The 22,758-nt window shown below is 37.4% G+C and overlaps 1 protein-coding gene across 1 annotated transcript; it reads right to left on the bottom strand.

Annotated features, from left to right (window-relative positions):
• Positions 1-4,912: 4,912 nt before the first annotated feature.
• Positions 4,913-21,344, bottom strand: PBK (PDZ binding kinase). The gene is made up of 8 exons (XM_074355564.1): positions 21,201-21,344; positions 16,717-16,794; positions 15,319-15,412; positions 11,092-11,234; positions 10,374-10,543; positions 8,802-8,931; positions 6,440-6,616; positions 4,913-5,935 (listed from the first exon to the last, which is right to left on the bottom strand). The coding sequence occupies exons 2-8, from the start codon at positions 16,772-16,774 to the stop codon at positions 5,736-5,738; spliced, it is 972 nt and encodes a 323-aa protein (XP_074211665.1). The 5' UTR covers positions 16,775-16,794; positions 21,201-21,344; the 3' UTR covers positions 4,913-5,735.
• Between the last annotated feature and the right edge of the window lie 1,414 nt (positions 21,345-22,758).

Raw genomic sequence — 22,758 nt, 5'->3', positions numbered from 1 at the left:
AGGACTGACAGGGTTACCAATGCACCTATGTTGAGATGTGTTACTTTCCCTTACTTAGCTTAGAGGAGAAGCCCCTCCAAAAATTCCTATCAGGCTCCTAATATCAGCTATGGTCAGTTTGGTCAGACTGTGGCCTTCTATCTTGGTAATCCTTTTACAAACACATTTGAGGATCCTCCCTGGGTTTAAAAAATTCTCTAACTATGGCCAGTTCAGCCTTTGATCTCAACTCACCTGCAGCCTCAGGTGATCCCATTTCTAAAGGTGACCATTTAATAGTGTCTTCAGAGTGGAAAGACAAATCAGACAGAAGATTATTAGAATACAGCTTAATAAGAACAAACAACCCAATCCAAAAATGGGCAGAGGACCTAAACAAGCAATTCTCCAATAAAGACATACAAATGGCCAATAGGCACATGAAAAAATGCTCAATATCACTCATTATCAGAGAAATACAAATCAAAACTACAATGAGGTATCACTTCACACCAGTCAGAATGGCCATCATTCAAATGCTGGAGAGGGTGTGGAGAAGAGGGAACCCTTCCACACTGCTGGTGGGAATGTAGTTTGATGCAGCCACCATGGAGAACAGTATGGAGATTCCTTTAAAAACTGAAAATAAAGTTACTACATGATCGAGCAATCCCACTCCTGGGCATATATCCAGAGGGAACTCTAATTCAAAAAGATACATGCACCCCAATGTTCATAGCTGCACTATTTACAATAGCCAAGACATGGAAACAACCTAAATGTCCATTGACAGATGACTGGATAAAGAAGCTGTGGTATATTTATACAATGGAATACTGCTCAGCCATAAAAATAGAATAAAACAATGCCATTTGCAGCAACATGGATGGATCTGGAGATTGTCATTCTAAGTGAAATAAGCCAGAAAGAAAGAAAAATACCATATGATATCACTTAATATGTAAATTCTAAAAAAAAAAAAAAAAGACAAATGAACTTATTTACAAAACAGAAACAAACTCACAAACAGAAAACAAACATGGTTACGGCGGGGCAGAATGGGGTGGGAAGGGATAAATTGGGAGTTCGAGATTTACAGATACCAACTACTATATATAAAATAGATAAACAAGTTCATACTGTATAGCACAGGGAACTAGATTCAATACCTTGTAGTAACTCATGGTGAAAAAGAATATGAAAACCAATATATGTATGTTCCTGTATGACTGAAGAAATTGACATAACATTGTAAACTGACTGTACTTTAATAAAAAAAAAAATACAAAAAAAATTTCCAGTTTAAAAAAAAGAAGGGAGCAAAAGTCAAAGTTTTAGGTACTTTTATATCATTAGTCTTTCATTAGCCTTCTACAACAAATCCTTCAATGAGGCTATTTTGGAATTTTGAAACCTTTTGGAACTTCCACATACCAATTAAAACAGGTACAATAGCTTAAGATGAAAGGTCTCTAAAATGTTAACAATTCAGAAGTTTCTCCAGTTCAAAGGATCCAGGGAGCTAGCCCTACAAGTTTGTCCTTGCTAATCTCATTTTAGAAAAGAGAAAAACACTTACCGCTGTTGTTCCCAGTGAAGCCTGCAGGCACAGATCCAGGAGACTGTTGGCTTTAACTGCGCGCTCAGAATTGTTCTGGAGTGCCAAAAGAACCCCAACTTGGCCATTCCAGGATCCAATTTTAGTTCCCATTTAAGCACTTGCAAGCATACATAAACTCAGCTGCTATTCCCATAGGTGGTTTGTTGCATGGGAGCTGCTTGGCCTTTGAGGCACAATTTCCCAGAATTAATTTTGTAGCTTAATTCAGATGAGATATGAGATAAGGTCTGAACAACTTTCCAAGGACAGGGTGGTGCACTGCATGTGTGCTGCTTCTGAGTCTAGCTCCCCAAGGAGTTACCCTTGGATGGGTTTGGTCTCTTTCACAAGGCTCAGTTTCTCCCTGTGACTGTCTAAAACCACCATGGATGCTCAGAGCACTAGGTTATCAGCCTCTGTTGCATCTCCTGGACAAGTAGTATTTACTTAATGGCTGTAGTGGGTCTCCTTTATTCTTCTGAGATGAATAATTCAGTCTCTCATTTCACTAGCAAAAGTTTCATTCAGACTATGTATCAACTCATTTAAAAAAAAAATTTAAGCCAAATTTAACAAAAACCCAGCCACCTATATTTTCCTGGGCCTCTCGCCCAGAATCCATAGGTCCTGCCTAGGAAATGCACTGGTGCCCCTTAAGACTCCAAGTCTTAAATGAAATAGCTTGAATAAAATTTTGAGGATCATCACTCAAAAAATGAGATCCAGATATCAGGAGAACTCACCAGCACACCTGAGAAGTACCAAGTAGCTGGTGGGGCTCAGTGAGCCCATGCCGGAACTGAGCACAGGTTCTGGGTAGACTCCAGATGCCCCTGGTGAGCATCTCTGATACCCTGCCAGCTATGCCATGCATGTTGATGAAAAATTAATCAGTTGATTCAAGAAAGAAATGGAAAATTTTATCCAAACCAAATTGAGAATTATAACCCAGGAATAGCATCTCACAAAGCTCCAAGAACTGTTACACCTGTTAGAAGTCAAAACACAGTTATATGTCTTTTGAGACACAGGGCTTTACATTAAATGATGTATTATTGACAGTTCACAAAATCCAGATCTGAGTGTCATCATGACCCCTTACAAGATCAGAAAGGAACGTAATCTTTAAGGAGTCGTCTTGCTGATGTTGGGAGAATGTTGCTCTTTATGGCTGAGCAGGTAATTCTGCTGATGGGGGGCTGGTTGATGCATAATGCAGATACACAATGCATGGGAGGGGGCGGGCAGAGGAGGCCAAAGGGGAGGCAACATTTTTTGTTTAGATGGTTTTTGTCTTGCTATAAAATATGAATTTCATTAATTTCATTTCACATTTCTTTTATAAAGACACTAATCCCATTCATGAGGGCTCCACCTTCATGACCTAATCCCCTTTCAAAGGCCCCACTTCCAAATACCATCACACGGGGAATTAGGCTTCAACATGTATAGTGGGACACAAACTTTCAATCCATAGCTACTTATAAAATGATGTTTACTATAGTTTCCTTGTTAGATACAGACACCCTTTCTTATATTGAGGAAGTTCTTCTCTGTTGCCAGGTTTCTAAACATCTTGAAGAGATACTGGATTTTATCGAAAATTTGTATTCCATCTTTTGATTGTTCTTCATGGTGTTAATATGATTACATTGTTCTTCATTACATATTGGTTTTGTTTTTTGTTTTGTGGGGAGGGAGGTAATTTTTTAATGGAGGTACTGGGGATTGAGCCCAGGACCTCACGCATGCTAAGCATACACTCTACCACTGAGCTACACCCTCTCCCACAACATTGTTCTTTAAATGTTAAATCAACTCAGACTTCCTGAAATAGACCCAGCTTGGTCTTGATGAAGTTTTACCTTTTCATGTAACGGATTTTGGCTTACTAATATTTTATTTGGGATTGTTCATGTGTTCATGAAGGAGACTGGGTATCTGTAGGATCTGCAGTAATTTTCCCTTTTAATTTATGACGTCTTTTTTGCTCTCTAGATGAGTCTTGCTAGGGGCTTATCAATTTTATTCGTATATTCAAAGACCCAGCTTTTGGCATTGTTGGCCCTACTATTGTATTTCTCTTTTCTATGATAGGTTTTGTTTTAAAATTTTTGCTCATTTATTTCTTCCTATTGGAAAGGGGGGGGGTCTTACTTTTTGTTTTTCCTAGATTCTTAGCTCACCGGTTTTTCAGCCCTTCTTTTCTAATGTAGCATTTAAGACTATAAATCTCTGTAAGCACAACTGTAGCTCCATGCCATGAGTTTTTACATATAGTATTTTCATTATTATTTAAATATCTTTTCTAATTTTATTTTCATCAACAAACTGAAGAAGATTACGTAGGTATCAGGAGGCATGAAAGAACAGCCTTAAAAAACTGCTTATTACCTCCATTTTATAGAGGTGCAAACAGGTTCCTGGAGGAGATTTTCTGGCAGGTGAGAAAGCTACTTGGGAAAAGCCTGTTCTGATCTGCCAATTAAAATTAATTCAGCAAAAAGATTAGTTCTGCTATATCCTCAACCCATCACACGTAAGTCTTTCCTGAGAATGAGCAAATGACTGAAAAAGAAGGTAACTTAAAAGAGACTTAAAGAGTAAGTTCCAAAAGAATAATAAAAAAAGTTTTCTTGCAGTTGGTAGTAAGTTACCTACAACCTTGTGCTGGGGGTTTCAAGGCCCTATCCAGACCCAAGGGCAGAAGCAGGCTGATCTCTTTGTAAAGTCTGCCATAGACAAGTGCTGTGCGTTTGCTGGCCCAATCCTTGGGTCTTAGTTTGTTTCCACTTAGATATTCCAACTATAGAAACTGGAAACAAACTACTCAAAGAAAAATATGTATTTATTAAAAAGTGGCAATTCATGAGAATGGGCTAAGAGAGAGAAATTCCTTTGTCATCCTGGCAGATCCAGTAAGAAATGACACTGTGTTAAGTCAAAGTGAGGATAATTGAATGTCAGGATGCAAAACTGTTAAGACTTTTCCATAAATTAAGTCAGTTTTCCATTTACTTTCTTGGCACTTTGATGATACTTTGATAGAAGGTGAGCCATTAATGATGACCTGTGTACTATTGCCTGGTACAATCTCATACTAAAGGGAACCTTCTATTGAATTCTAGAATCATTTAAAGCTCCGAGTGCAGCAGTTCCTAATCTAAGAGTCCCCTCTGTGACAGTAGTTTTTAGTCTAGGCATACCACCTAGATTCACAGCACAATTCAAAACTGAAAAATCCCAGGGGGCTGTGGCTCACAAATAGAAACTAGTGATTCAAATCACTCTCATTTCACAGATTAACAAAACTAGGCCGAGAAAGAAACCCACTCACATTCACTAAGTTTAATGACAACACTCAAATCAATGAAGCACAAAATAAGATAATACATCTGGTAACTAAGCTGTCGTTTATTCTATATTATCCTATTAGAGTACTATTATTTTTACATCAATACTGTGAAAGGCTGAAGATATAGATTAGTAAATAAAAGACAATAAAAGATAGCAGTACAGAAAATACATTTAATAAATTAAAACAAAAAACAAAGATCTGGATAGAGCCAAGAGAACAAGACAAGCCTTTAACCAAAAGTTTTTGGAAATACCCAAGGAGCTACTCTTTCGAGCCAAATGCTCTTGATTTCCAGTGACCATATTTAATTAGCACATTAGCCAAGAAAGGCCAGCAAAAGGTTTAATGTTTTAAAAGATAATTTTGTAATACACAAAGTGCTAATTTCAACAGATCCATTAATAGAGAGTACATGAGAAAGATCATTAATAAAAGTAATGATCACTTAATCCATATTAATGTTAGATAGACATCAGTGTTTACAGCACTTTTTTGCTAGTGTTTTAAATCTGTACAAACAAGTTCAAATACTTGAGGAGCTAGTTTCTTAAACTTCATAGAGAACCTTCTACAACTCAAATGCTTCTCGGCATAAGCACACATGAACTACCTGTATAATAGAAACAGTTGTTCAAATGTTAACAAGATGCTATCTATGGTCCTAAAATAGGCCACTTCTGAAAAGTCTAATAATTGTGGATTATCATAGTAACGCTATACATGTATTACAGTAAACAGAACAGCTATGCAGACGAGCCATACTTGAAGCCCCGCCACTCACGAGTATGAGGTGATCCATCACAGGACATCCATTTCCAGAGCGTCAACAATGTGCGCAGCGGAAGGACGATCTTTAGGATCCTCATTCGTGCACACAGAGAAGAGTTCAATTACTTTCTGGTACGTTTCATCCAGTTCTTCCATGTTCACAGGTGGCCTGGTTCCCAAAGCTGCGTAGTATGCTTCATCATCAAAGTCACTGTCATCAAAAGTTTTATCTGCTCGTGAAGGAGTTGGAGGTTGAAACAATTAAAATCACTTTAACTCATGGAAAAGCGTAGCAACTGCCCAGACTCACCCTCGTGAAATAAGAAGTCAGCATCCAGTATGCTTTTCATTTCACACAGGCCGTCTCTCCAGCTGCCCTGCCCTGAAGTAGTCTAGCTCTTGTCATGCGCGGACAGGTCATCAACCCCAACTCCCTTCCTGTGGTAGCTTTCCAATCTTCTCCGCAAGGGGAGTTTTTAGGGTAACTTTTTGCTCCTCTGGGTTTTCTCAATTTATCTCTCTATTCTCAACTAATCTACATCTCATTTGTATGAGATTAAACCAAGATGGTACCAAATTAATCATCAGTATTAATGTAATCTGTATCTCATGCCACTGAATCAAGCAACTTGCTCTTTTAAATTTTAACTTAATAGAGAAAATACCATTTCACAAGCTAATCTTTAGTTCAAACTTAAGAGACTGGGGTTTATGTTAAAAATGTGTAGTCATACCTTCATCATCATCATCATCTGGAAGATTAATGTGTGGAATAGATAAAGTCATCATCTCCCACAAAGTGAGGCCAAAGGCAAATATGTCTGCCTTGTCAGTAATAACACCGTTCTCCTCCAGAGCCTCCTTGGGTTTCCAAGGCTCGGTGCCAATATAATAGGCCTCAGGGTCAGTCACTGAAACAAATAAAACACAGGTAAATGGTCATAAGGGCAAGCACCAGAAACCTCTAAGAAAGGCAAACAAGCCAAAGAAAAATGGGCAAGCGATTTAACAGGTAGTTGAAAGGTTAGTAAATATAGCCGGTAAACATAGAAATACACTCAATGTCTTAAGAACTACCTTTTCCCCATCAGATTGTTAAACATTCAACAAGCTGGTCAGTTGGCAAGGGGGTAGAGAAAGCAATTCTCTTAGAAAGGGGTAGGAACATGGACTGTGGATGTCAAGAGTGCAGACTCTGGAGCCAGACTGCCTTGCCTGGGTTCGAAGACAAGCTGTGTGACCTTGAGGAGATCACTAAATCTCCGTGCCTCAGTTTGTTCATTTTTCACAGTATGCTCTCTTTCAGCTAAGAGAAGTCTTTCTTTGCTCCTGATTGCTAAATCAGCGAAAAGGGAGAGCGTAGGGGCTCTTAAAGCTTCTCTGCCCAGGAATGACATAGGTCCACTCACATTTCCATTTAAATTTTAGAGTCAACTTATCAATTTGATTGAAAAAGTCAGCTAGAAGTTTGATTGGGAATGAATTGAATTTCTAGATCAATTCAGGAAGAACGAATAGTATCATGTCTGTCAATCCACAGTTGTAAACTCTCTTTCCATTTACTTAGCATCTTATTTAATTCTCTCAGTGATGTTTTATGGTGTTCAGTAAAGAGGTCTTTACTTTTTTAATGTAGCTTTATAATACTTAACATCTGGTTAGGAAAATCCCCACTCAACATTCTTCCACGGAATTTTCCTGGCTGTGTTTGAACATGTATCCTCAAGGATAAACTTTACATTTGCTTTGACATGGTTCTAAAATAACACAGATCATACTGGGATATTGTAGAATTTATACATCTTCTAATTTATTCATTTCTGCTTTCCACTTCTTTTAGGGCTTCGTGTTTTTTCTGATTTGAGTTGAATTTCAAAAAGGTTAAATAATAAAAAAGGTTTCCTTTGAGTACTTTTAACCACATCAAACAGGTTTTGACTTGTTCTTACAGCCTCAGTATTTTCTAAATATTATGTAACTGGAATATGACTTCTTTCAGCCAAGAACTATTTACAATTATTTTAAATTCCTGAAAAAGTCGAGTTTTTGTTTCCAGCTGTACTACCAATTCCTAGATTTATAGCACCGAGCTTAATGAATGTTAACTATTAGACTATTTCTACTTTTAGTAATCTGAGGTTTTCTTTTATAACCTAATATATGGTCAATTTTAATAAATATTCTAATGCATAGAAGCTGAAATTAATACTTACCTCTTCTAACATCTTAGTTTTGTCTATTTGATCTATTAAGGATTGAGAATCCTTATTGAAAAGGTTTATGCTAAAATCCTTATTTTTATTCTTTTTTGACAATTTCTCCTTTCATTTCCTAAAGTTTCAACCTTGTAGCAGTTATCTAGCCTCAGGGTCCACGCCAGCTCTCTTTATTAGCAATTACAGACATCATTATAAAGTCATCTATTTATCTTGTCTTTTTCTTTCAATTCAACTTGCAAACTTTTACTTTAGCTAGAAATTAAGGAGTATATAAAGTTCTAAACCATATCATTAGCCTTTCCTGTACCTTATATTTACATAAAAGGCAAATTTAAATGTTACTTATTAAATAATATGTTGAAATCAGAGGCTTTCTCTTGGAGGCTGGCTTTTGGTTCTCATCAGGAACATATCAAATTCCCTGAGAAGAGAATGGTTGATATTTAGAGAAGAATGAGTTGCCGGGGCAGGGGGCCTTTATCAGCACCTCTCCTTCCTGCTCCCACTCCAGGTCTTCTAGCAGTTTCCCAAATCTGGTCACTATGCTGATGCTAAATGAATTCCTTCATAAAATCTTATAAAAATGTTATTTTCCATTCCCAGATCTTTACCACTTAAAAATCCCAGTCCAGGTTAGAAATAGTTCCCATGTTTCTTCAGTTAAAATAATGTATTAATAAGAAATCAGTCATTTATATTATATATGTGGCAAGGGAAGGGCTGGAGGCTGAGTGGAAGAGGGACAGGAAAGAAGGGATTATTTTTATAAATAATTTTTTATTTCTGAAGAATGTGAGCTTATTACTTTTTTAAAATATAAAAATTGGAAATTTACAGATTGTATAAAAACAATTTTAAAAATTAGAAAACTACTTACCAGTCATATTTTCATCCAATGGTAGGGAGACTCCAACATCACAGATTTTAATTGTTTCAAAATCACCTTTAATAACAACATTTGAAGACTTTATGTCTCCATGAAGTAGTTTCTTTTCTTGGTGCAGATACTAAAATAGTGGAAATTTTAACACATCTGAGCAAAAATACCAACTAATAAAAAAAAAATATGAAAACCGTCTAACAAAAATAACAAATTAAACTCCCTTCCTAACCTATAGGCTTGTATTTGTCCATCATTTTCAAATTATTTAAAGCTAGAAAAGGGACCATCCCAATCAATCTAGTTCTGCCATATTGACCAGAAATCTGAAGGATTCTTTGGAAATTAATGTCTATTTATAGATAAGCTAACTTTTAATTTTCAAACCATTCTCACATACTTTTACATCAAAGATGCTACTGCAGATTTCAAAACACACTGCAGTTTTACTTTAGGCTAGTAATTTTTATAAATAAGGTTGTAAACTTCATAACGACACAGAGTTCCCTCAAACAAATTGTTAAGCTAATGCTACACGTAATTCACAAGCAGAGGAGGAAGCATTCACATAATCTTAAGATTTTTGTTTTCTATATCAACCCTTTCTTAGAATTGACACGTTGACAAGTGATGACATTCTTCCATAACCAAAAATGTCCTGCAAAATTTTTTTTTTCATTCATCAGCATTTGAGCACCTACTTTCTGAGCTGGGCCTGAAAATGACGCAGAGACAATTCTTTGTATTTAACTTGGAACACTTACTGTATTTAAGTGCTTCTGATCATAAATTGAATATGTTCAGATATATATATAGCATAACTTATTAACTCCTTTATATACATACATTTGAAATAATTATTTATTAAATAATTCAAATTATTAACATAGCTCATCCTCCCCATTTAAAATTGATTTTTCTATACACACTATATATATTTGGAAATATTGCCTTTTTCCAGTTTCACATTTCATGAATCAACCTGCAATTCTTAACATGTAACTTTGACATCAGTATCACTAGGTAATCCATTTTTCAGTCATCTAACAGTTTTCTGGAGCCATAATTACTTGTTTCAGTTATTTAGGATACAGAATACTTTTACTTCTTATAGTGTGTCTAAGCAAAGGCACAAGAATTTATTTGCATAACACTGAGAATGCTTTTCATTTTACCTACAGATGTACATTCATGATGTCCCAAATTTAACATCCCACAAAGCAATCTTTGAAAGACTTGTTTACAACAACAGAGGGTCAGAGTACATCCCCAGGAATTGTGACTCAATGTGTGTTACATTAACTAATCCAACTAAACCTAATGTGTGATCTCTAGTAGCAAAACTACCTGACTTGGGATATTTCAGGCTATGTGAAGGCCTCAAGCAATACTTAGCTGATCAAAGCAAGTAAATAGAGCACTCTTCAATATGAGAGATTCTATAAAGACTTTAACTTAAGCCAACACCCTCTTTTGGGGAAAAAAGAATTCCACCTTGTAATTATGTATATAAAGTATTTAGTTTTTTCATGTTCCACAAAACTCATTCAAAATATACCACACAGTTACCTTTAACCCTCTTGCCATGTTCAAAGCAACTTTTAAAATTATGGCTGCTGGAAAAGGATCTTGGCTATCTTTATTTCGTTCTTCTATTAAGTCATTCAGAGACTTTTCACCTCCGTATTCCATAGCAAGACAAAGACTACCATCGCTGGCTTCAGTGAAAGCACGATAACCTTAAGAAAACATGACATTTCCTTACTGGAATAGGGAAGAACAGCATTTAAGTTTTTAACAGTAATGTGATTGAAAATGGATCTGGATTAACACTGACAGATATACAATGAAACAGCTATTATTTACAAAATGAATTAAGTAGATCTGATGTAAAATGCCTTCATGTTTGCCAATAGTAACACAAATTGAATTATTTTTTAATACTCTATGCCTTCCTTAAATATAAGTTTCACCAGCCCTACTTATATTAAAAATGAAAACAAGGAAATTACATAAACAAAGATCATTTTTTATTCCTCAGTTCCCCATAGTACCAGCATGATGATAACTATATCTATTCCCGTGAAGTTTTAAAGATATACTTCAGCATCTAAAAATGCACACTTATTTTTATTTTAGAATGTTCACATTAATTTGATTCTTGACAAACTCCATCACTATCCTCTTCATTTTTATTAGTGAAACCAGTTAAGAAATTATATATAAACTGTCTCTGGATAAACAGAATACTATACCAGATACTGCTACCAAATAAATCTCAACTTACCTACAATGTTTGGATGATTAAGGCTTTTCAGAATCTTAGCTTCATCAGTTAGTCTCTTTTGATACAAACTTTGATAATGATCATTACATCTAGGATTGATCTTTTTCACAGCCCAAGGAGAATGAGACAAACCTCTTGGAGATCTTAAAAAATAATCAAAAGTGTACAGAAAGATTAATAACCATAATACATTTCAAATGACTAATAAGAACTTCCAAATTTTGACAAGGACTCGACAGCAATTTGCTTTTTAAAAAAAATATATATATATTTAAAATATTTTAGACTATCACCACTTCTGTTACATATCCTTTTTAACTGGGATACATATAGCTGATAAATCTATTGATTACAAAGAAAAGTCCAGTATCTATTACTGGAAGGGAAGGGTTAAAAAGAGAAAACTAGAAGGAAAAAGATGAAATGTTTTAAATCTTCAACTCTAAACTTACTTTTCTAATTTTTCCATTCAAGTATGTCACACTACCAACTCCTTAAAAAGCTTTTAACCACATGTACCAGATATGAGTTATAGAATGTTAAAGTAATAAACTTTAACGTCTTAGAAACTTAAATGAAGAGATGTACAAAAAACATTTGGCTCATATATAATCATGCAAAGAGTAACAGACTGTTCTTCACCAAAAAATACTGCACCTCAACAGACTAACCAATCCATCTTATATACCTCTCACCAAATCCTCAAAGACATGTGTTTAAGGCAATAATAATAAACAAACAAATGAGAAAAAATGTAAATGGCCTATTTTCTAAGAAAACTCAGCCATTTTAAGAATATTTAAGGTATAAATGTTTTGAGGCCTAAATAAAGAGACAGGTAGAGCAGTCAGGGGAAGTCTGTGCACCTGAGAAGGCAGGCATTTATGAGTACAGCAAATTATGAAGGACAAAGTACATGCAGCATACGAGCACAAGAGCTAGCCAAAGAGCCTCAAAAGTTAAAGATTAAAAGTTCAACCATAAGAACATGAAACAACAAACTGAACCAAGAATCCACTTAGCTCTGTACTACCTCATGAGCACAGCTCTGTGCTTGCAAGACCTTTTCTCAAAATCAAAAAACATATTCAAAGCATCACTAGATTTCTTAATTCATACACATCTATCATGCGTAAGTTTATCTAAACTATTCTTAAACCTCCAGTTCTAAATATCAATTGCATTTGAGGATGACCTCTTCCATGTCATTTTTATATGAAAAATATATTTTTCAACTTTCAGCAAGTACTCTGTAGCTCTCAAATACTTAGAATTCAGTGAACAAGTCCATCTTCACTTTTGCCATAACATATCCGAATCTACAGAATGGCAAAAATGTATTTACAAAATCTGAACAAAACTTTGCCAAGCTAAAAGCTGGTTCACTGAAAATACTAATGAAACAAGCAAGTTTCCACTGAGATTGCACAAGGAAAAAAAATAAAAGGAGGCATAAATAATGTTGCAAACAAAAATGGGGACATAACTACACACTCAGAGATTTAAAAATATAAATGAATAAATACTAAAACTTTTAAGCCAGTAAATTAAAAAGACAAGATGGACAAATTCTTAGAAAAATCTAAGAAAACTGATGAAAGAAGAAATGTAATCAAGAGCTTACAATTTTCCCACAAAAAATACAAAGCCTAGATAATTTTATATGTGAGTTTACTAAACTTTCAAGGAACCTATCATTCAATATCATATAAACTGTTCCAGGGAATAGAATGAAAAGGAACTATAAGTCTAGTATAATGTTAATTTTTTAAAAAATCAAACAGGGACAGCAGAAAAAAGAAAATCACAAGCTAATTTCACTTATATCATAGATGCAAAAATTCTAAACAAATAGCAAAATGAATCCATTAGTTTATTTAAAAATAACATATCACAACCATGTTGGATTTAATCTAGCAACGCAAATTTGATTTAACATTAAAAAATATAGACTTCTGGACTAAAATGATAGCTTGAACACACACATATATTTTGATCCCTCGCAAGCCCTACTTAAATGAAAGCAAATGAGTATTTTAGGACATATGTCCATTGACAAGGATAGAAATAATGAAGAAGAGACAATAGCAACAAACTTTTGGAATTGTGAAAAGCAAATGACAGTAACTGACTTAAAAGGCCCAATGAACTTCTTGAAAGTTATTTAAAAGCAGATGGATTCCTAGATACCCTCCCAGTTCTATATCACCAGGTAGGTGCCAATCTCTAGTCCCCAGCTTCTGAAGACTGAAGACTGGCCTTGAGAGGGGGAAAAAGCAGTTCTTCAGCCTGAGGTTGAGTGACATAGCTGAGAAGCTGTGACCCACACAGGAACAGAGTAATTCATGACCACATGCAAACTCAATGCTCAGTGAGTTCGCACGTACACCTGTGCCATCAACAGCCAGATCAAGACAGAACACTTATAGAACCCCCACAAGACATAGGATGCCATCTTAGAAAGGAAAGCTTTCAGATAATTAATTAAAAACAAGATAGACAAAAATGAAAAAAATCAATGGAAGTATCAGAATAGGAAGTTGAGGAAATCTCCCAGAAAATAGAACCAAAAGAGAAAGAGAAAAATAGAAAAATGGACTCTCCCCACCAAATAAAAGGTAGATCAGAGATCAGTCCAGTAATTTCAACATCCATCCAAATAATAGGAGTTACAGACAAAGAACAGAAAAATAGGGGTGAAAACGATCAGAGTAATTTTAAAAAATAATTTCTCAAAAATTAAAGAACAGGAATTTTCAGATTCCAAGAAGCCCACACCCATGCATGTCATTGTGGAAGTCAGAATACTGGTGACAAACAAAAGATCATACAAGGTTCCAGGACAGGGGGAGGACAGATAACATAAAATTCCCAGATAAAGAGAATCAGCAATCAGAAGGGCTTCAGCATTCTCAACAGCGACAACTGAACGATGTTCTCAAAATTCTGCAGGAAAATTATTTCCAAAAGAGAATTCTAACCCAGAAAAACAAAAAGGGCCATTCAAGTATGAGGGTAAGATGAAAACATTTTCAGAAATGCAAATTCTCAAAAAAGTATCTCCTATGCATCTTTTCATGGGGAGCTACCAGATGTCCTCAACCAAATTGAGATGTAAACCAAGAAACACTAAGACATAAGATACAGAAAAACAGAGGATCCAATTCACCAGAGAACCAGAGGAAATCTCCAGGCTACCAGCAAATGGAAAATCCCAGGCTGCCAGGGCCTCACCATGGGAACTGGGAGGGTCAGGCAGGAACTGCTGTTTTCAGCGTCAGCCACTTGAAGCTTTCTAATTAAGTCACATACAGTATAACTTTGCTAACAACACATTTCACATTTTAAAATATTTTTTTAAAAAGGAAAAGAATGAGCATAGCCGTGAACCTGTGAGAAATCTTTTCTTTCAAAATAACTTAGACAAGAGTCTTGGACATTAAAAAGTGAAAAGTTCACAAAACTAATAGCACACAAACACACAAAGGGAATGCAAAAATGCTTCAAGAATATCCACTTACATATGAACGCAATGCTATTCTCATTTCATTAGCTTTTTATTAAAATAAGTATTTCTATTTGGAAACAACATAAACCTAGAGAAGCTAACAGCACGCTGGGTTGGACTAGTCAGGGTGTTCCAACAGCGCATTAAGCAATACATAATGGTTTAATTGTTCACCGCTTACTAGGTACAGAGTAATGAATAAAAGAAAGAACTTTTTAAAAAATGTGTTTGTTGTCATGTATAATATTATTAGCTATTAGCACCTACTCTACTATTTCATTTTTCTTTTAATACAATTTTCGTACTTTAAAATTGCATATTTTTGTCCTTCTTAGTAAACAATGACACAAGAAATAAAAACTTCTACTTCTTCAGAAGAGAATGCCTTCTCCAGGCAGAAGGGATTAATGGTCACTGACATCCCCCCACAACTCTCTGAAGTTTTCCTACTGAGAATCCTGTGTTATTATCACACAGGAACCCTTTTCCTCTGTTCTCATCCCTTCCTACCCAAGCCAAGGAAAAATTATAAGGTAAAATTACTTCTCCTTTAACTTCAGGAGGAAGCTAGGAGAACGTATACCAGGCAGAGCTCTGGTAAAGTTATGCACATACCCCAAGTCTAAATATTTGAATTTTCACATTCCTTTTTGTCTTCAAGTACAGTGGAACTATATATAGTTCCATGTAAAAACGTTAATCTGAAATCTTACACTTACCTTTTCATAAGGTAGACATTTACCCCAGTACCATAGCCAAGCTTTTGCATAAACGGAGAAGCAGGAATGTTTATACATGGAGTTAAACATAATGCTGAATGTTGGAAAGAGAAATAAAAAATAAAGTTAGTATTTGCAAAGACCTCTACAAATGCATCCTAACATTCTGAATCTATTGTTAAGAATGTTAACTGGCGAAGGCTTTTGAAGAGCAATTTGACACTATCTGTCCTCATTTTAAACGGATGCCCTTTGACTAAGTCTAGTTTTGGGGCGCTATCTTACAGCAACATTAAAGCAGGTGTCAGCAAATGGCCTGTTTTTATTTGGCCCACAAGCTAAGAATTGATTTTTACATTTTAAAAGGTTGTTAAAAATAAAGAAGGTCTCCTGGTTGAATCCTTAGATTTCAAAGAAAATACTAGCAAACTGAATCTAGCAATGTATAAAATACATCATGGCCAAATTGGCTTTATCCCAGGAATGAAAGGTTGATTTGAGATTTGAAAATTAACATGTGAACACCACGTGAACAAAATAAAAAAGAAAACTTTATCTTAATAGAATCTGAAAAGCACTGGACAAAGTTCAATACTCATTCATGATAATAACCAGGAATAAGAGAAAAATTTCTCAAACCAATAAAGGGAATCTGTGAAAAACCTACATCTAACATAACACTTCATCAGGAACAAGGCAGTATGTCCACCATCCCTCTTCTACTCAAATTATCCTGGAGCCAGGGCCATAAGGAAAGAAAAAAGAAAGTAATACAGACTGGGGGGAAAAAAACTGTCTTTATTCATCTACAACATTACCAGCTATGTACACCATCCTAAGCAATCTACAAAAAAGCTAATAGAATAAGTAAGTTCAGCCTGGTTGTAGGATACAAGGTTAATATACAAAAATCTATACACTAAAAATGAACAACACAGATCTTCTCCTATGTTATCTTCTAGAAATTTTATAATTTTAGCTATTTTTGCATATGATGTGAGCTCAGGGTCAATTTGCATATGGATATAGAATTGTTTTTATTGGTTGAAAAGATTATCCTTTGTCCACTGAACTACCTTGGAAAATATCTTTCCCTCACAAGAGCAATGCAAGTGTGAGAAGAGGGGAAAGGTACAGTAGTTCCTTACTGGTCCCAGTGAAGTTGATTCTTCACCAAAGAGAACCTAGAAGTCTGTTAGAATGTCAGTAAAATGAGCTCGTAGATGATCAAACCCTGGCCTACAAAATAAGTCTTATTTCTTAAGATCAATACTATAAAGAGGACTCATACTAAAACGGCTTGTGTATGAAAGATCATAATTAAAGGACCAAACTAAAATAATACAAAAACATTTCTGATAGCAATGACCATGAAGAAAGGTTTTCTATCTATCGTACCAGATTTCTTTTTTTCAAGTAATTTGCTTGGTGTCTTGAAATTATTGGTTTCTTCCATTGTAACGATCACTTAAGGTCCTATGATGAAAATAAACAGAAACGTTACACTGCAGTTATAAAGAACATCTCTCTCATTCATGAAGAACAAATTCCTGTAATACTATCACTCATTTACATAAAATTTGAGAACTGAAGAAGAACAAGACAAATATCTAGTCCAATTTTATTTACAATGAGAAAACTGAAACCCAGAGAAGTACAATTACATACCCAAGGTCATGGTGTTAATGATTGTGGGGCTTTTTGGTTTTAATTAATAAGTAATAGACACACTTGGTTAAAAAAAATCACCTAGTACCCTGCCACACCTCCTGGGAGTAGTTATTAACAGGTCTTTTACATCCTTTAAAGAGAATGTCAATGCAAGCAGCATTATTCAGAACAGCCGAAAGGGGAAACAGAAATAGCTATCAGATGATAAATGGATTAAAAAAAAGATTATTCAGTTGTAAAAGGGGATAAAGCACTGATACACACTACAACGTGAAAGAACCTTGAAAACATTATGCTCAGTGAAAGAATCCAGACACTAGAGGCCACATACATGACTGCTTTTACACAAAGTATCCATAATAGGCAAATCCATAGACATAAAATAAGTAAGTAGTTGCCAGGGGCCGAGGGGAGGAGAGAATGTGGACTGACTGTAAGTGGATGTGGGCTTTCTTTTCTGGGTGATGAAAATGTTCTAAAATTAGGTAGTGGTTTAATATATTCAATTCTAACTATTCAAAAAAACATTGAATGGTGCACTTTCAAAGAGTCAATTTTATGATATGTGAATTATATCTCAACAAGCTGTTATTTTTAAATTGTCTATGAAAATAAAATCTACAGACTGCATACACAAGCAAGTTAGTCCAAGCTTTTTATTTGTTCTGTAACATATTTCTTAAAGAATCTTTATTTTTAAATTTAAATTTTTCTTTAAAAAAAGTTAGGTTTCATATTAGATTTATTGTAAAGCAAACTGTTCCTACATGCCTAGAAGCTCATTTGGATTGTCTACAAAAAACTGGGAGGCAGAGAGAATATTTGCTTAAATGTTGTGTAGAGCCCCTAAGACCCCTTAATAATAGCATCTTTAAAAACTCTGTGCCAAGAAAAAAAAATCAGCAAAGGCCCAGCTTTAATTGTCTATTTATTCAGGAGCCTATTCACTTTTTAAAATGTAGCTACAATCACCACTGTCTTCAGATTTCCCTGAATTTAACTGAAGATCCCCTTCTTATGCATTTGCCAAAAACATTCTAATTTAATCAAGTGACACGTTTAACAGGAAAGAACAGGTTTCAGATCTTTAGGAGAAGATATACTATGTTAACAGAGTAGGTTGGAGGAGGCATTTCTACTTTGGAACTAATTTCCCCTGCGAGACTCTGCTTCCGCTTCTTCCATCTCCAGCCTTCCTCAGAGGAAGCTGGGAAGGAGCACCTTGAGGCTCTAAGACTTCTCTCCACCCGTGGGAAGCTACTGTTCCCTCAGTCAGCACACACCTACACAGCACGTACCGCACTAGCCACTGGAGACACAGCATCAAACAAGACCCAAACGAAGAGTAAGATAAATATATAAAATAATGATACCTAGTCAGGGAAAATATACACCAATGAAGGCAGGCAAAGGGGCTTGAAATCTGAGTTAGGGTGGTCAAGGGATGTCTCTTTGAAGGAAGTGAGAGAGCAAGCCCAAACAGGCTGGCCAGACAGAGGAAGCCGTAAATACAAAGACCCTGAGGCAGAAATGTTCAAGAACAAGTCTACGAGGGCAGAGCTAGCAGGAGGGAGAAGGAAACGAAGTCAAAGTCTGGGGATGGAGGATGGCAAATCACACAGAGCCCTGCCGCCATCACGACCTCGGCTTTTATTCAGAGCTTTAGTCACAGTAAGGATTTCAGCTTTTACTGAGAAACGGGAAGCTATTAGAGGGTTTTGAGCAGAGGAGTGATATACTTTGTCTTATGTTTCAAGTGGATCACTCTGACTTGTGTTTATTAACTGAAGGGGAAGGATGGAGGCAATCAGACCAATCAGATGGCTATTTCAACAATCAGGAGAGAGAATGGTGGCTTGCATCAGGATGGTAGCAGTAGAGGTGGTGAGAAATGGTTGGGTTCTGGATATTTTGAATCTGGAACCAAAAGGATTTCCTGTTTGGACTGTTAGAAATGAGAGAAAAGTCAAAGATGGCTCCAAGTTTTCAGACTGAGTAACTGAAAGAACAGAGGTGCCTCTGTTGAAACCGGGAACTCAATTTCGAATGCCTAATTAGACATCCAAGGAGAAATGTGAAATAGGCAGCTGGATATGGGTCTGGAATCCAAGACAAAGATACATATTTGTGGGATATCAGGATGTATGTGGTATTAAAGCCAAGAGACTGGGTAAAATCGCTTAGAAAACAGAGCCCTGAGGAATCTCACCTGGAGAAATGAGGAACAAAAGCAGCAGCCTGAGAAGGGACCAGAAAAGTAGGATGCAAATAACCTGGCAAGTATGGCCTCCTGGAAATGTTACTGCCGTCTGTGTCCCACTGCCTCCCCCCTCAGCATTAAGGAGGATTTGATACTGAGATAGGCCGGGGCCCGGGACCCGCTACCGGAGTGCCTGCTCTTGCACAAGGGGGCAATCATGAACAAAAAGATGCAAAAAGGCCGCAAACCAACGGCCGCTTCTGAGGTGCCGGGAGCAAAAGCAGGGTTCTCTGCATGATCCCTGCACACAGCACCACCAAGGGTGGGCAGACCACCTAAGTCACCCCTCCGGCCTGACCCTCTGATCTGTCTCACCCTCACTCCGTTTAAGGAACCAACCTGCCCCCCTTGGAGAGTGAGCAAGGCCACCTGTTACTTGTTTTCACTCCCTGGCGCTGTAGCAGGAGTTCCAATAAAGCCTTGCCAGAATTCCTCATCTGACCTGACCTCGCTCATCAATTTCTATTGATTAAAGAGTCCAAAGACCCGGGAGAGTGCTAAAAGTAAAATCTCTCTCCAATTAAAAATACCTAAGTTTAAACAGAAGCCTTTTAACATTTCATTACATTCAGGATGCTGTAGAACTCAGTCCCACCTTCCACTCCAACCTACTTACACCTAAACATATCATATCCTATGCACTTCACAGTTGTCTGAGGCAGCTGTTTTCACGGTTTAGGCCTTAGTCTTCTGACAGATGGCTTCTAGCCACTGGCCCAAACTCCATCTCAGACTTTGTATACACTGTATACACATTCTATATATATCAACTGCTAAACAACCAAACTGTTCTAAAAGACGAGGTTCTTAGAAAGCACAAAATTGTGAATATCTTAGATGAAGATATGTTAGAAATGAGAGTTATATGACCGTGGGCAGAATTTCATAGTTTGTTGAGTACTTAGGATATTTTTTAAGTCAAGTACTGTTTAAGAAGCAGTACTGAACAGTTAACAGGGCTCAGCAAGCTAATCCACAGATCTACTGGATCAGAAGTCAACAACTTTTGGACCCTAAGTCCCCTTAGGACTAAAAAAATACATGAATACTAGTGGCAAAGCTAAAGTGTAGATATGCAGCAGAAAAGGGGAAAAAATGGGAGAAAAAATAAAGACATTGAGAAAAGAGAAGCATAATAGAAAAAGTAGGATGAACAAGAACAAAAAAGTTCAGATCAGATTATTTCTAAGGTCCTTTACACCTTACACCCTCAGTAGGATTCCCTAAGGTAGATGCATACTGTTTATCCTGGGGCCCAGAAGCTTATAGAAGGCTGGCTGCTAAAAATCCTTCCTTCACCTGCTCAGTCGCCTAACTTGAAAACTGGAAGCAAAGGTAGTTGAAAGGTTCAAAGGAGGTCACTATGTTTCATACCCCTCTCAAGCCCCACCCCCGTCCATTCCCACCAGAAATCCTTCACCCGGCGTCGCCTCCGCTATGAGCTGGAACCGAGACTCACTCGGCTGAGCTAAGGAACCACAGCCATCAGGCACAAGCCCCAGTGTTCGGATCTGGTCCACAAATACATATATCCCCTAAAGACTGGGCCCTCGGCTCAAGCAGAGACCTGGGCCTCCCTGTATCCATCTGCAAAGCCATTAAAAACAATAGCAGCATGAGAGATCAGGGCTTCCCCCACCCGTCTCAACACCGTCTTCTCCTACGGAGCTTCCGTAAAAAGTACAGGCTATCAAGCTTTCGCTTCGAGAAAAGGGCAATTTCTTTCTTGAAATCCCCACCCTAACCCGTGATTCAGATGCGCGTTCGGGTTTGGGTTGCAAACATGATTTCTAAGATAACCCCCAGTTCAACCCCATACTCCCAACGTCTTTGATCTTCCTTCCAGGCCCCCAGCTGTCAGGAAAGCAAACGCAGAGTCCTCGGCTGGAGGGGGACGCGCAGCCCCCGGCCGGGCCCGCGCGCCATCAGGACCCGCAGAAGCTCGCCTTACCGGAGCCGTGCGGGGCGGCGACGAGAGATCCAGGCCAAGGCTGTCTTGCAAACTGGTCCCGAGTGGCCCCCAACAACAAGCCGCCGCTCACTCAGCGCCCCACCCACCAACACACGCTCTCGGCAACTGTCGCCGCGACCAGAACCCTCCCAGCTTTGAAAAGCCCGCGCTCCGCCCCTGCGTCGGCCGCGAACTACGGGGCAGCGCGAAGGACACACCAAGCCGTTCCTGCTTTTTCCGCTCTTTCCAGTCGCTTGCTGGTCCCGTTATACTACCCAATAGGGGTATTTTGAAGCCAAATGAAAGGAAGAGACGCGCAAGAGAAGACAAAGTGATTTCTACAGCCACTGTCAGCCCTTCACAGGGACAATACTAGTTAACAAAATTTATGCCTGCATTTAAGGCTGAAATGCTTCCCCAGTTGCAAACACTGTGTCCCGAAGGTGTAATGATTATTATATAAATGTTATTACATATTTATTTGGCCTTGAAGCACTATAACTAAAGATGCATTAGCCTCGGGTAGCAATCATTTTTGGCTGAGAATAAAACAGATATTCAGAAATTTTGGTAACTCTTGTAATCACCACATTCAGTTCAACATTTGTTCATTTATTCAACAAATACTTGCAGAGCACCTTCTAAGTGCCAGGTGTGTATCGAATGCCCACTGCAGAGAATATACTATAGTAGTCATTCCAAGGGGTACAAAGATGAGTAAATTACAGACCTTCCTCCTGTTCAGGAGAAACTTAGAGTCTATGCAGTCCAGGTTGGGGAAGCCGGGAGCGCCCCAAGAAAAGAACACGCGTGCGCACAAACACACACACACACACACACACACACACACACACACACACAGCATAATACAAAAGAGACCATTAAGTAGGTCACTATGATCAAAAACCACATTTTTTTCAAATGAGGAAAAGATGGCACAGAGAGTTTAAGTAATTTGCCTAGAGTCACAGAGCTAATAAACCATAAAACCAGGATGTAAACTCATGTTAAACTTGGACTTCCTCTTTAACAAATGTGTTCAAGATTTCTTCCATCTTGCGCGCGCACACACACACACACACACACCCCTCCACCTCCAGAGCCTTGCCATTCTTGGTCACCACCCTCTCCTAAGAAGAAATGGTTTCACTGCACCTTCCTTCTATTCTCATTCTAATTTTTTTTGCGGAGGCATAATAGAGACTGTATCATCTTTTTAAAAAATCTCTAATTTTCTATACTTTTTATTAAGTCCTCCATTTTTACAAGCCCTCTGTTTTCTATTCTCAAGGCTAATCAAGTCCTGCCTAAAGCCAGAGCCTGAGAGCTTCTTAATTAACCACCGCTTGTGCCAAGAAACTCTAGGGAGATGAGGATATTGACACAGGTGTAAGATGAGGCAGAAAATTTTCACAGGAATGAAGGCCCTTGGGTAAAGACTTATAACCATCCTGTTCCCCATCTTGTAACCATAAAAGTACCTCCAGGGATTATCTGAAAAAACATCTGAACTTTACAAGCTTAATGTTACTGCCTGTAAAATGTAATCATTAATCTC

The sequence above is a fragment of the Camelus bactrianus genome, chromosome 31 (assembly GCF_048773025.1).
Source record: "Camelus bactrianus isolate YW-2024 breed Bactrian camel chromosome 31, ASM4877302v1, whole genome shotgun sequence".
NCBI classification, from domain to species: Eukaryota; Metazoa; Chordata; class Mammalia; order Artiodactyla; family Camelidae; genus Camelus; species Camelus bactrianus.
Note: the sequence above shows the minus strand (reverse complement) of the source record. Positions and strands in the feature narration are given on the sequence as shown.